Source organism: Megalobrama amblycephala, linkage group LG19 (genome assembly GCF_018812025.1).
Source record: "Megalobrama amblycephala isolate DHTTF-2021 linkage group LG19, ASM1881202v1, whole genome shotgun sequence".
In the NCBI taxonomy this organism is placed as follows: domain Eukaryota; kingdom Metazoa; phylum Chordata; class Actinopteri; order Cypriniformes; family Xenocyprididae; genus Megalobrama; species Megalobrama amblycephala.
Window position 1 is genome coordinate 35,550,228 of NC_063062.1, and position 15,182 is coordinate 35,565,409.

The window sequence follows — 15,182 nt, forward strand, 5'->3', positions numbered from 1 at the left end:
GATAGATAGATAGATAGATAGATAGATAGATAGATAGATAGATAGATAGATAGATAGATAGATAGATAGATAGATAGATAGATAGATAGATGAGTTTGAATGAGTTAGACAGATAGATAGATAGATAGATAGATAGATAGATAGATAGATAGATAGATAGATAGATAGATAGATGAGTTAGATAGATAGATGAGTTTGAATGAGTTAGACAGACAGATAGATAGATAGATAGATAGATAGATAGATGAGTTTGAATGAGTTAGACAGATAGATAGATAGATAGATAGATAGATAGATAGATAGATAGATAGATAGATAGATAGATGAGTTTGAATGAGTTAGACAGATAGATAGATAGATAGATAGATAGATAGATAGATAGATGAGTTTGAATGAGTTAGACAGATAGATAGATAGATAGATAGATAGATGAGTTAGATAGATAGATGAGTTTGAATGAGTTAGACAGATAGATAGATAGATAGATAGATAGATAGATAGATAGATAGATAGATAGATAGATAGATGAGTTTGAATGAGTTAGACAGATAGATAGATAGATAGATAGATAGATAGATAGATAGATAGATGAGTTTGAATGAGTTAGACAGATAGATAGATAGATAGATAGATAGATAGATGAGTTAGATAGATAGATGAGTTTGAATGAGTTAGACAGATAGATAGATAGATAGATAGATAGATAGATAGATAGATGAGTTTGAATGAGTTAGACAGATAGATAGATAGATAGATAGATAGATAGATAGATAGATAGATAGATAGATAGATAGATAGATAGATAGATAGATAGATAGATGAGTTTGAATGAGTTAGACAGATAGATAGATAGATAGATAGATAGATAGATAGATAGATAGATAGATAGATGAGTTAGATAGATAGATGAGTTTGAATGAGTTAGACAGATAGATAGATAGATAGATAGATAGATAGATGAGTTTGAATGAGTTAGACAGATAGATAGATAGATAGATAGATAGATAGATGAGTTTGAATGAGTTAGACAGATAGATAGATAGATAGATAGATAGATAGATAGATAGATAGATAGATAGATAGATAGATGAGTTTGAATGAGTTAGACAGATAGATAGATACATAGGAGTTTGAATGAGTTAGATAGATAGATAGATAGATAGATAGATAGATAGATAGATAGATAGATAGATAGATAGATAGATAGATAGATAGATAGATAGATAGATAGATAGATAGATAGATAGATAGAGTTTAATGAGTTTCAATGGATTAGAAATAGTACATAGAATGGCACTTGAGTCTAATTGAGTTTGAGTCTAATGGGCTTCCGTAGTTTGAATTTGTGAATAGTGTATTCACACTGGAAGCGTTTGTACAGCGTCACAGCAGCGGCTCGAAGCTGCATATAAAGTGAGCATTTCTTTACAAAGACAGCTATAAATTTGTTTTTATAATTGGTCATTGTTAAACTTGATAGTCCTGAAAGTTTGTTAGCATGCAAGGTGTACAACACTTACATATATAAACATAAAATAAATAAAAATAAATAAATAAAAGCCTCGTGTCATCCATTGCTGCACACAAATGAGGTAAGCTTTGTGTTTTACATCATCTGACGCATGAACATGTTTACAAGACTGCAAACTCGGCGAAAAAGACAGCAAACTCGGGTTTGATTTGGGTATGCAAGAGCCTATATTGCTGTCTGTGTAATAACTAAAATAATGTTTATCATATTTTCTGGCTAGTTTAGTTTAGTTTTCTATAATATACCATACTTTAGCCCAAACTGAATAATTAAAAACAAGTTTAAATGAGTAAATCTTCTATAAATATTTTTTAATATTGATTTTTTTTCAATTCTTGTTAAAACACAATAGATATGCTTATTCTGTGCATTTTGAGCACTTTTTGTGTGAAATCATATTTATTTTGTCCATCAAAGGTGTACTTTCACTTTAATTGAGCGTTAGCAGCTCAGCAAAAATAGACCCAGCGCCGAAACGATCGGTGCGATGGTCATTTTATATGCCAGTTGTTCAGATTTGTGTATCATCACTATGGAAATTAAGACCATGATCTGATCTGAACAAAAGGAAGCATAGATTAGAAATAGAAGTGGACCAAGAATGGATCCTTGAGGTACACCAGAGGTAAATCACTCAAAAGATATATATTGAAGCGGCAGTGGATTCCAGAATCCTATGAAATTAGCATTCAAGTTAGAGATGGCCATTTCCATCACAATCATTTCCACTGCAAAACGCTGCCAATCACAATACATAATTTGAACTGTGGTTGAAGTTACATTGTGAAAAGGCAAAAATGGCAGCATTCACCTTTGAAGACTGATGACCACTAACAAACAACACAGATACTTATTACGCAGGGCACTAGTTTGGCTAGTGCTGCTTCTGCTCCTGCTCCGCGTGTGAACGCGCTTGCGGTGTGAACCCGCCCTAACATATAGAAGGTGCACACAGTGTCATTCACACACACACACTAAACACCATCATGGTAACATGCATGAAATTTTAAAAATGCAATAAAAATTAATTTAACAACATTAGATGTAACATAAAACCCTAATGTACATAACTGATTAGAAAAAAATGAGAAAAACTAAGAAGAAACAGAGTTATTTCAACGAAAATATATCAAATGTGTCACGCAGGGAATTGTGGGAATGTCAATTTACGGTTTTTCACTGTAAATTTTACAATGAATTGTTATTTTTCACTTCCAAAAACTGTGAATTTAATGGTATTTTACCGTAAAATTACATTAAATGTACCGTTAGATCTATTACAGTTTTCTTTACTTTCTGTAAACCAATTGACAGTTTTTCGCCGCAGCATTTTTACAGTCTTTTACTGTTAAAATCACGGTCGTTTTTTACAGTGTAGATAAACTTAGAAAATATCCACACATGGACTGATAGACAGAAGCAATCTCCACTGATTATCCACTGATGACACTAAAGAACCTGGCTTAGGCACAAAGTGACCCACCAAGGTCACGTATCAGCATTTATAGGCTCCAGTTTGTCTAAAAGATGGTCATTTTATATGCCAGTTGTTCAGATTTGTGTATCATCACTATGGAAATTAAGACCATGATCTGATCTGAACAAAAGGAAGCATAGATTAGAAATAGAAGTGGACCAAGAATGGATCCTTGAGGTACACCAGAGGTAAATCACTCAAAAGATATATATTGAAGCGGCAGTGGATTCCAGAATCCTATGAAATTAGCATTCAAGTTAGAGATGGCCATTTCCATCACAATCATTTCCACTGCAAAACGCTGCCAGTCACAATACATAATTTGAACTGTGGTTGAAGTTACATTGTGAAAAGGCAAAAATGGCAGCATTCACCTTTGAAGACTGATGACCACTAACAAACAACACAGATACTTATTACGCAGGGCACTAGTTTGGCTACACTGCTGTGTTGTCTTTGTGCAAAGCACAAAAGCTTGAGATAGACATGTTGGTTTTAACCAAGCTAGTCTGTTATAACAGTGCAGCGGAGCCCAGCACAACCAGAATCATTACACATAGATGTGTTGTTTTAGTGCTGCCAGGCATCTACACACTCCCACTGCCCATGAGAGTGTCCTTTTTCATTAAGTGCCCTGTTATTCTCTGGCTACATCACTGAGTACAGCTGCAAGAGAAATCCTGATGATTTTTAAGAGCTGCTGTTAGGCAAAATCCTTTTTCAGCCGGAGATCAATATTCTGTGTGCAAACAAAAGAGCTATACTAATATGTTTTATTTATATAGAGTTATATAGAGTTTTTTTTTTTATTTATAGTGAGTTTTGAATTCAGTCTTGAGTAAGGAGACAGCGCAGATGTTTTGGCGCAGCTTGTTCCAAAGCTGAAGAGCTGAAATGCTGAACATCCTACCACCAACAGTAGATAGTTTGAACTTGGGAAGTACAAGCAAATTCTCAGAACTCGGTCTAAGATTACAGGCAGGAACATAAGGGTGTAGTCATTCTGTAAGATATGAAGGTGCTAAACCACGGCAAGCCTTAAAAACTAGGTCGAGTATTTCAAACTGAATGGGAGCCAGTGCAGTTGTTGAAGGATGGGAGTGCTGCGAGTTGATTTTTTGTTAAATGTAAGGGCACGAACAGCTGAGTTTTGAACTAGTTGCAAGCGATTATGGGCTTAAGTGGGGAGGCCACAGACCAAAGTGTTACAATAGTCCAGATTCAAGGTTATAAAAGCAACCTGGTATTAAGATGTGTTTTGTTCGATCGGATCGCAAGTGGACGACGCTAAATACAGGTGTAAATGGGGTGTAAAACATTTTGAACTTGTCCACTTTCGACCACTTCCAGACGTAGTTGAAAACGCATTCGACTGGATTGCTTTCGAAGTGCAAATGCTCATGTGGTCGAATGCGTTCAAACAGCCGCAAAAGACGCCTACTGACGTAACGCGTAAACAGTTTTGGAAGCGCTCTAGCCAGACGGGATTTAAAGGTGCCATAGAATTGAAAATTGAATTTATCTTGGCATAGTTGAATAACAAGAGTTCAGTACATGGAAATGACATACAGTGAGTCTCAAACTCCATTGTTTCCTCCTTCTTATGTAAATCTCATTTGTTTAAAAGACCTCAGAAGAACAGGCGAATCTCAACATAACACTGACTGTGACACAACAGTCGGGATCATTAATATGTACGCCCCCAATATTTGCATATGTCAGCCCATGTTCAAGGCATTAGATGCCTGGATCTGTGCACAGCTGAATCAGACTTTATGTAGGTAAGCAAGCAAGGACAATAGTGAAAAATGGCAGACGGAGCAATAATAACTGATGTGATCCATGATATCATGACATTTTTAGTGATATTTGTAAATTGTCTTTCTAAATGTTTTGTTAGCATGTTGCTAATGTACTGTTAAATGTGGTTAAAGTTACCATCGTTTCTTACTGTATTCACGGAGACAAAAGCCGTCGCTATTTAAACACTTGCAGTCTGTACAACTCATAAACACAACTTCATTCTTTATAAATCTCTCCAACAGTGTGTAATGTTAGCTTTAGCCACGGAGCACTATCAAACTCATTCAGAATCAATGTAAACATCAAAATAAATACTGTACTTACATGATCTGATGACGAACACTTTGTAAAGATCCATTTTGAGGGTTATATTAGCTGTGTAAACTTTGTTTATGTAATGTATTATAGAGTCGAGAGCTCGGGGGTGGGGAGTGCGAGGATTTAAAGGGGCCGCAGCCTGAATCGGCGCATAGTTAATGATGCCCCAAAATAGGCAGTTAAAAAAAATGCATTAAAAAAAATTTATGGGGTATTTTGAGCTGAAACTTCACAGACACATTCTAGACTTATATTACATCTTGTGAAAAAGCGTTCTAGGACACCTTTAAACTTTGTTGGCTGAAGACCCAAGTTTGGTTTGAAGATGAAAAAAACATACCAAGCACAATGTTCTCCGATTTCTAACATGCACTCACAGCGTTCGACGTGGTCTTGAAGCTCTTGGAGCAGAAACTAAAGCTGATACGCTCCGTGTTTTTCCTCTGGTCACATTCATATGTAAATTGTGTGAGCTTATTTTGGAAAAAAAAAAAAACACATTTACCGACCCATAGACCCTCCTCTCGAAGAAATCAAGACAGAAGTGGTTAAAAAAGTGGACAAAAGAGATGTAAACGGGTATGTGTCGCTCGTCTTCTTGTGATCTGATTGACAAAAACGCATCTTTGATGCGAAGTTAGAAAAAAATATGATTTAACAAGCTGGCTGATATGGGGTTCAATGTATAATTTTGAATCAAATAGTACCCCAAGATTCTATATAGTGGGTGATGGATGAACTATACCTCTGTCAATATGAATGGAGAAGTCATGCTGGGAAAAGACAAGGGATTTTGGGCCTACTAACAGGATTTTTGTTTTGTCAGTATTCAGATTTAAAGGATTAGTCCACATTTAAGGTTAAAACATATCATTTTCAATTTTTTTTTCAGAAAATGAGCGATGGTTTCACTATATAAGACCCTTATTTCAACAATTTGAAGCTGCAGTGAAACTGCAATTTTGACCTTCAACTGTTTGGTGCCCAGTGAAGTCCACTATAAGGAGAAAAATCCTGGAATGTTTTCATCAAAAACTTTAATTTCTTTTCGACTGAAGAAAGAAAGACATGGACATCCTGGATGACATGGAGGTGAGTAAATTATCAGGAAAAGTTTATTTAAAAGTGGACTAATCCTTTAAGAAGTTTTGAGCCATCCGTACTTTGAGATCTTGTAGACAGGAAATGATGGAAGGAGGAGGAAAAACAGTATTGGGCTGAAAGGTAATAGATTTGTGTATCATCACTATGGAAATTAAGACCATGACGCTGGATGATCTGACCAAGAGGAAGCATATAGATTAGAAATAGAAGTGGGCGTATTGTTGAGGTACACCAGAGGAAACAGTGACAGAGCAAAATTTCTGTTTATTAATATTAATAAATTTTTGCCTGTCCAAGAGATATGAAGTTAGCCATTGAAAGACAGTACTAGAGATACTGATAGTTAGACGAGATAGGATTACTGAATGGCAAACATTATCATAATCATTGCTATATATCCTATATATCATTTTTAACACGTATTAATTACTTTAATGAGCTCATTGTTTCTACATCAAATTAACACATTGTTTAAATTAATACATGCATTATTTGTATATGTACATTTCTGAAATTACATAATTTGGGCACAGTACCCTCTAATAACAGATCACTCTAAATTGTAATGTTGACATGCATTTCCCGTAAAGCTGCTTTGAAATGATATCCATTGTGAAAAGCGCTATACAAATAATCGTGAATTGAATTGAATTGAATAAGCTGCACTCAGATCCAAGGAGAAAAGGATGCTGAAGGGCCCAGAATAGAGGCAAGGTGGAGGTCATTCACTATTCTTAAAAGAGAAGTCTCTGTACTATGGAGAGGACAAAAAACAGATTGTGCAGATTGTGTTTGTCCAAATGAGACTGTAATTGTGTGGTTGAAAATTGGTCTAAAGTTACTCAGGACAGTTATCAAGACTGATAAAAACTTTTTTTTTTTTTTTTTTTTTTATACTGGGTGATAGCAACTATTTTAAGTCCAGGCGGTACATAACCAGTAGCATATATTTGATATAATTATCAAATATAAAAAGTTTGAGAGTGGGTGGACTAGCTGGGAAGAAAATACTGGAGGAGCAAATGAAGAGAAAAAATGTCTGAAAAGGTCTGTAGAACCATTAATAGTATAAAATGGTGGCTGTTGATGATGATAAATAATAATCATCAATATTTGCAACTAAAAAAAATTTATTTAAAGTTTTTATAGATTTTATGTGTATTTAAATAAATTTACATTTATGCATTTAGCAGATGCTTTTACAAAAAGCAATTTGTCAAAGAGACAATATACAATGGCAGGTTTATTACTCAACTAAATTAGGAAGAAAACTACTATGTACTTACATCCAAAAGTGCATTTATTTGGTACAATGTACTCGTGTTCATGTTGTATTACAAAGCACTTTTGCTGCATTTGTGGTGCAAGGTTAAGTGCAGGTTTTGTGGTGTGGTTAGGTTTAAGTGTGGGTTAAGTGCTTGGCTTGGAGTCAACAGTTCTGTCAGTTCTTATTGTATTTGTAAGGATTTTCTTTTTCTTTTTCTAAAACTATCTTGACGTCAGGGACCATAAGTTGTAGAGATACCAAACATGGTGGGATGATCAGAAATCCCACCCCACTACGCAGGGGCACAGACACACATCCGTTGGAAACTAGATGGTGCTATAATAAGTGCCTTTGGATTTTGGTTTATAACTTTGGAACCATAAAGGTCTAGAATCAGAATTCTTCTTCATAATGATTCTGGCTCTATATTTCATTTCAGTCATGGAAATTTTCCCTAAAAAAAGTCAACTTTTTCAAAAAAGCGATTTACATGAAACTTGGTACACATCATCTCCAGACATTCATGACAAAAAAAATATCAAAAGAATTTTGATTCGTTGAAGAGCTGCAAAGATAACCCAATTAATTGGTCAGGCAATGCCCCCCACTGTTAAAGGTCTCCTGAAGACTACAATGTTTGCAGCAAAATCCGATAGGCGTTCTAGTGAACGAATAAACAAAGAACTAAATGCAAAAGTAAACTAAATGCTAAATGCTCCATCTGGAGTGGTGAAACTCCAGATGGAGAATGATGAGGCTCTATGTGCTCAGATCGGATAGGGAACGGCCAGCTGTGTAAACTAATAACACTGAGGATGAAAACACATGTTGTAATAATTCTGTTCAAATACTAATAAACCCTCCTAAGCTTTTCGATAAAGGGTCACACCTTGGCTGTTCGCAGTCATTTATGACCCAGAACAGTAAGAGTAATTAAATTAAACACTAATTTCCCCATAACTTCATGCACTTCTTTTGGTGTTTTAGGTCATTTAGATCTTAAGATCTTATTTATATGTAAATTCCTCTATTTCACAATCATTTGTCCCGTATAAGCATATATATGCAAACATATGGAACTTCTGTACAGTAAAAATATGCACTTCTATAAGTTGAAACATTATGAAAATATGAGAATGTATCATGTATTTGGTCCAGATTACTGCCATCTGATGAGAAAAGAAAAATAACTTGACTCCATGTCAGGTCAAAATTGTGAGGACAATAATAAATGGCCAAAAGATGGCTGAAGTGTCCACTTATGTGAATTCTAGATTATATGCTTAGAAAATATACATTGGATGTTTATTTATTTAGACATTTTCCAGTTTTGCAGAAATGCTTACAGTCTTAGACTTCCATTCATTTTATTCTCTCTGCCTGTGTACAGGTTTGAATGTAGAGTCATGTGAAAAAGTTAGGACACCCAATTGAATTTTGTGGTTTTCATTAAGAGGACGTAATAAAAAAATAAATAATAATCTGCTCCTTGGCAGGTCTTAAAATTTGGAAAATAAATCCTCAGATGAATAACAACACATGACATATCAAACAGTGTCATTGTTTATTTAGCAAAAACTGGACCAAAATGGAAAATCCATGGGTGACAAACTAAGGAAACCCTTTTTGTTTTCTAAGAAATGAAGAGGGTCAGTATTAGTCAGGAGCTGCTAATCAAATGTCTTTTCATCTCTATAAAAGCTGAAGTTCTAGCAATTTGCTGGTCTAGAGCATTCAGGTGTGTGTTAACACAATGCCAAGGAGGAAAGACATCAGCAACTGTTGCTGCAATCAGTCTGGGAAGGGTTACATGACCATTTCCAAACAATCTGAAGTCCATCATTCTACAGTGAGGAAGATTATTCACAAGTGGAAGACATTCAAAACAGACATCATTCTTCCCAGGAGTGGACGTCCCAGCAAATTCACCCCAAGATCAGACCGTGTAATGCTCAGAGAAATTGCAGACAACCCAAGAACTACACCTCAGACTCTACAGGCCTCAGTTAACATTATAAATGATAAAGTTCAGGACAGTACAATCAGAAAAAGATGGGACAAGTATGGCATGTTTGGAATGGTTGCCAAGAGAAAGCTTCTTCTATCTATTAAAAAAAAACAAAAAACAAAAAACATGGCAGGACAGTTTATGTTTGCAAAGCTGCATCTGAACAAACCACAAGACTTCTAAGAACAAATATGTATTTTAAGACAAGACAAGACAGACGAGACCAAAGTGGAGGTGTTTGGCCATAATGCACAGAGTCACGTTTGGTGAAAACCAAAAACAGCATATCAGCATAACACCTCATACCAAAAGTCAAGCATGCTGGTGGAGGGGTAATCATTTTGGGCTTGTTTTGTAGCCACAGGAAATGGGCACCTCATTGAGTCAACCATGAACTCCTCTATATACCAAAGTATTCTAGAGTCAAATGTGAGGCCATCTATCCGATAGCTAAAGCTTGGGTCATGCAACAGGACGATGATCTGAAGATTATAAGCAAATCTACAACAGAATGGCTGAAAAAGAAAAGAATCAAGGTGTTGCAATGGCTCAGTCAAGTCTTGTCCTCATCCTGACTGAAATGCTGTAAACAAATGCCCACAAACCTCAATAAGCTGAAGCAACATAGTAAAGAAGAATGGGTCAAAATTCCTCCACAACAACGTGAGAGACTGATAAAGTCGTACAGAAAATGATTACTTTAAGTTATTGCTGCTAAAATTAGATATACAAGCAACTGAATCATAGGGTGTATTTATTTTGTCACCCACAGCTTTTTTCTTGTGTTATGATTCATCTGAGGTTTTATTTTCCAAATTTGAAGATCTGCCAAAGACTAGATGATTTTTTTGTGTCAGATAAATACTACTTAACTTGCAAATTATCCACCCATTTACTCTCCTTCAAAAAAATGTCGTAACCCATTGAACCAAAAAAAACAAACAAAAAAAAACATTTAACATTTCCCAAAATGTATGTCATCTTATTTTATGTTCCACAGAATAAAGAAGCCATGTTTGAAAGGTAGTTTCAAGCTCAGTAAACTACAGTTTCCCCACACAGTTTACAGGTTACATACTTAAATTTAAGACTGTCCCACTTCCTCTGCAAGCGATAGTTGTGACAAAGCGAAACAGTGGGTTCAGGGGACTTTCCGCTGCCTCCATAGCTTAAAGACAAGAAAAAAATATATATATTTTGAGTAGTTAAAGTGAGAATATGTACACCTTGAAAGCTTTTGCATGCAACTATACAACCAATGAAAACAACTAACCTCTCAAAGTAGAACTGGGAGCAATAGTAACAGATGAAGAACAGCACAACCGGGAGGAGTCTAAAAAACCATGCTAGAAGAGAACAAGAAAGAGAGAGAGACTGCTAATAAAAAATACATATATTGTAAGATTTGTTCAGTTCTAAAATGATAAACCCTGCATTTAATAGCATGTGTAGAGCACAGTCGTAACCAGAAGTGATGTTGACATTTGCATTTTCAAATTCATTTAATAAAGACCCAAACTTAACAAGGCATTAATGTAGTGCTGAATAGATTAATTAGAAGTAGTTATTCCTCCTCCACCTGTGTTTTGTCATTGACAATAGTTTTATATTGTTGAACAATCTTGGTTCTAATGATTGTGACAAAGTTACTATGGTTTCAGGAAAAATGCTAGTTCATTTCTCTAGCAATGCAGTTGTCAGTTGTTGTGTGTGGTGTTTTTGTGACATATCAGGACACAAATGTGTACAATGACATGGGTGTGACATGTATTACAAGAAGAGGTGACTTATGACGACATTACTCCATGTCCCCACTTTTCAAAAGGATTATAAATCATACAGAATGAGCTTATGATTTAAAATAATATTTTTGAAACAGCAAATTCAGTAGATGAACTCAATATAAATACCTCTAGAAACTCTAAAATGTCCTGCCATTTTAAATAAAATGTTTAAACTAACGTTACAGGAGATCGATTGCTGTAGACAGTTCTCTATAATTAATCAGAGTAGGCTATCATTAGTTTTATCCTGCTAATTATTATTTTATACCCATAAAAATAATTATAACTGCCAGATAATGATCACCTGCTTTTTTCCGTCATGGCTAACGTTAGGCGTGTTATCTTAACTAATAACGTTTATTAATCAGCTTATGAAGTCCACATTTAACGTTACCGAGAAAAGCTCAGATATCCGTCAGATCCTGTAGGTCAGTTAGTACAGTTTACTGCTGAACAACTCATTTTATCGGTGTGAAATAACACAGAAATTGAAAATTAATAGTTATTTATTTATTTTCAATCTCCCCGAAGCTCCAACAGTCCTCAGACGAGCTGTCAATCAACTGTGAATCATGATGACACGCCCCGTTTCTATATCACCAAATTACTAGCTAAAATCAAACTTATCACAAAAACGAACAATTGAATATAAATCAGCGTGATAACAACTACCTTAAATGACCAAAACCATCTTTCGGAAAATTTTATTTGAAGCATAATTTATTTTTATGTTTTAACTTAAGTCTCATTCGTCTGCATTGAGAGTGCGGGGTTTATGACCTGTACTGCATCCAGCCTCCAGGGGGCGATCAAAGAGCCCGCAGCTTCACTTTTCAGGACGTATGAGGCACACCCAGTGTGTGTGTGTGCTGCATGGGTATTGACACAAATTGCAAGATTCGATTCGATTTCGATTCACAAGCTTGCAATTCGATTCAATTCTGATTTGATTTAATATCGATTATTTTGGATATATATCAGGAACAGTACATGGCAAATTTTCTCAAGGAAAAAAAAAATCAACTAATGCTGTAAACTGTACATGGAAGTCAGTTGGTACAACATTACTTTACTATTGAAGTCTAAAATTAGCTGATTTGTATACAAACACTTAAATTACACATGAAGTTAAAAAATATAAATGAATATGAAATATTGTGCATATATTTAGCAAAATGCTCCTCTCTAGAGTTCATTTTTCTAGCCGACTAATGAGTTGTGGCCACTGAATATGGTTTTTCTGAGGTGACATATTGTTCTCAGGCTGTTATATTGACGTCTTTCCGCAGTTGAAACACTGCTTGAGCAATTACATGAAACAGGATACGGATTTCGGTAAGTTGTACTGTATCTTTCAACATACCTTCAGGTGTTCATTCATGTTTATTTTGCGCTGTAACTGGTATTACAGCACAGAAGATGATCAGTTCACATGGGCTTCCTGCTGCCGCTTCAATTGAACTGAGGCGCTACAGCGATCTGTCACGCCACATTAAACAGCGCCAAAAAAGTTATTTTTTAAATTTTGTAATAAAAATGGATATAATTTGAAATCTGAGACTTTGTTTCATATCAAAAGTAACAAACCACAAAGCTTGTTGTCATTTATTGGATGGGAGGTGTGCTACAATGTTAAGTTCATTCATTAACTGAAAACAGACTAGACTAGTGATTTAAGAATCGATATTGGTTCGTAAAAATAAGAATCGATTCAAACCAAGAAACTGATATTTTTTACCCAACCCTAGTATTAAGTAGGAGCCACTGTTGCTTGGGTTATCTCTTCACATTCTCTCAGTCTAATCAGTGGCAAAAAAAGCTGTATTTGTGTCTCAAAAAAATAATGTGTTAAAAAATTAGCAGCGCCGGACACACATTGACAGCTGATCACAACCACTCATCCTGTGTGAAGGTTCCCTAAAATGATTAAACATCTGTAGGCCAGTGATAGTTTTATTTTAAGGTTTATGCTTATGTCCAATGATATGGACTTAAAACAAACACTTTATTTACTAAAAAAAACATTTTTATACACAAATACAAATACATTCACATATTTATGTACTTAACCTCTTAGCATTCCTAAGGTCTCTTTTGAAAGGTATCCCACGAACAGGTTCATAGAAATATCCTGCAATTGTACATTTGGTATATTTAATGTCTGCTAAGTAGGGCTGTCCAACGATTAATCGCATACAAAATAAAAGTTTGAGTTTGCATAATATGTGTGAGTAATGTTATTTGTTATTAATGTTATTAATTAATGTTATTAATATGTTATTTATGTACAAAAAATTTATTTATATATAATATAAATTATATAAAAATATAAATAAATACATATACTTGTAAATATTTCTCAAATATATACATGGATGTGTTTGTATTTATATATACACATAATAATTACACATAGTACACCCACATATATTAGGCAAACTCAAACTTTTATTTTGCATGCGATTAATCGTGATTAATCGTTTGACAGCCCTTCTGCTTTAATTATCCTGAGGTCCAAATAAAGACTGATTATGCTAAAATAGAACTATTGCAAGCATACTCTAGGTACACTTTAAATATCTGGCTGAGATTATACAGAGATCATACTATTCTTACCAATAGTGATATATATGATATATATATATATCCAAAAGTGATGTCCGGCGGGGATACTTTTTTTTAAAAACCCCTACAAGTTTGATTAAACCATCAAAACATGAGGAAAATATTATATATATATATATATATATATATATATATATATATATATATATATATATATATATATATATATATATATATATTGCATAGTAAAATTAAACCTTTAGCTGTAGTTTGCATTTTTTTTGCCAACTAATTTGCAGAATATTTGCAGAAACACCTTACCCAAGATTTGTGTTTTGTTCTTCACTCATATTTAACGTTTATTTTAAAATATACACATATATACATATATACACTGCCGCTCAAAAGTTTGGGATCGGTAAGATTTTTTATGTTTTTAAAAGAAGTTTTGTCTGCTCACCAAGGCTACATTTACTTAATTAAAAATACAGTAAAAACAGTAATATTGTGAAAAATTATTACAATTTAAAATAACTGTTTTCTATTTGTAGTGTGTGTATATATATATATATATATATATATATATATATATATATATATATATATATATATATATATCATCCAAATATATCCAAAAGTGATGTCCGGTGGGGATTGTTTTTTTTTTATATATATCAATAAATGATGAATATATAATAATAATAATAATAATAATAATAATAATAATAATAATAATAATAATAATAATAATAATAATAATAAACATACAACAAGAGTCAATACTCTGTTCCTAAATTCTATCATAATTAATAATCTCAGTTTTCTCATATCTACTTTTGCATATTATATTGTGGCACTAACAGTACAGTCTCTTAAATATATATATATATATTAGCAGAAGTTGACACACCAGCTACACCTGTACTAATTATGTGTGTTTATGTACTTACTTTTGGCTGCTTTTAAGGTCATCTTCACTCATGCCTTTGCCCTCTGATTTCTGAATGGTCCATACTGCTCTCCTGATGAAACACAAAATCACATACTGTAGAAACTATACTGTCACAAGCTCGATCCTCCCACCACAGAAAAAAATAAAAAAAGCCCACAGAAGACAAACTGGGGGCTTAAAAGTGTCCTCGTAAGCGTCTCTTCTGTCTGTTGTGAACATTTCACTTCCTCACTCTTTATATGCATCAATTCTTAAGAGGGTGTTTGTGTATCTGTGCTGGAGTGGGAGTGAAGGAGAGCTTGAAGAAATGATTAATGTAACAGACACTTGTGTGATGGACGGTGGGAGTGTTTGGTCTCCGCATGTTAATCTG

At 34.2% G+C, this 15,182-nt stretch overlaps 1 protein-coding gene across 4 annotated transcripts in view; it reads right to left on the reverse strand.

The window, feature by feature from the left end:
* The window catches only part of st3gal4 (ST3 beta-galactoside alpha-2,3-sialyltransferase 4), a 68,804-nt gene that overhangs the window by 22,682 nt on the left and 30,940 nt on the right, over positions 1-15,182 (reverse strand). For all 4 annotated transcript variants that reach the window (XM_048169288.1, XM_048169287.1, XM_048169290.1 and 1 more), the window contains exons 2-4: positions 14,808-14,879; positions 10,782-10,854; positions 10,587-10,676 (exon numbers count right to left, since the gene is read on the reverse strand). In XM_048169288.1, coding sequence (XP_048025245.1) covers positions 10,587-10,676; positions 10,782-10,854; positions 14,808-14,829 — 185 coding nt within the window. In that variant the 5' untranslated portion in view covers positions 14,830-14,879. The remainder of the gene's footprint in view (positions 1-10,586; positions 10,677-10,781; positions 10,855-14,807; positions 14,880-15,182) is intronic.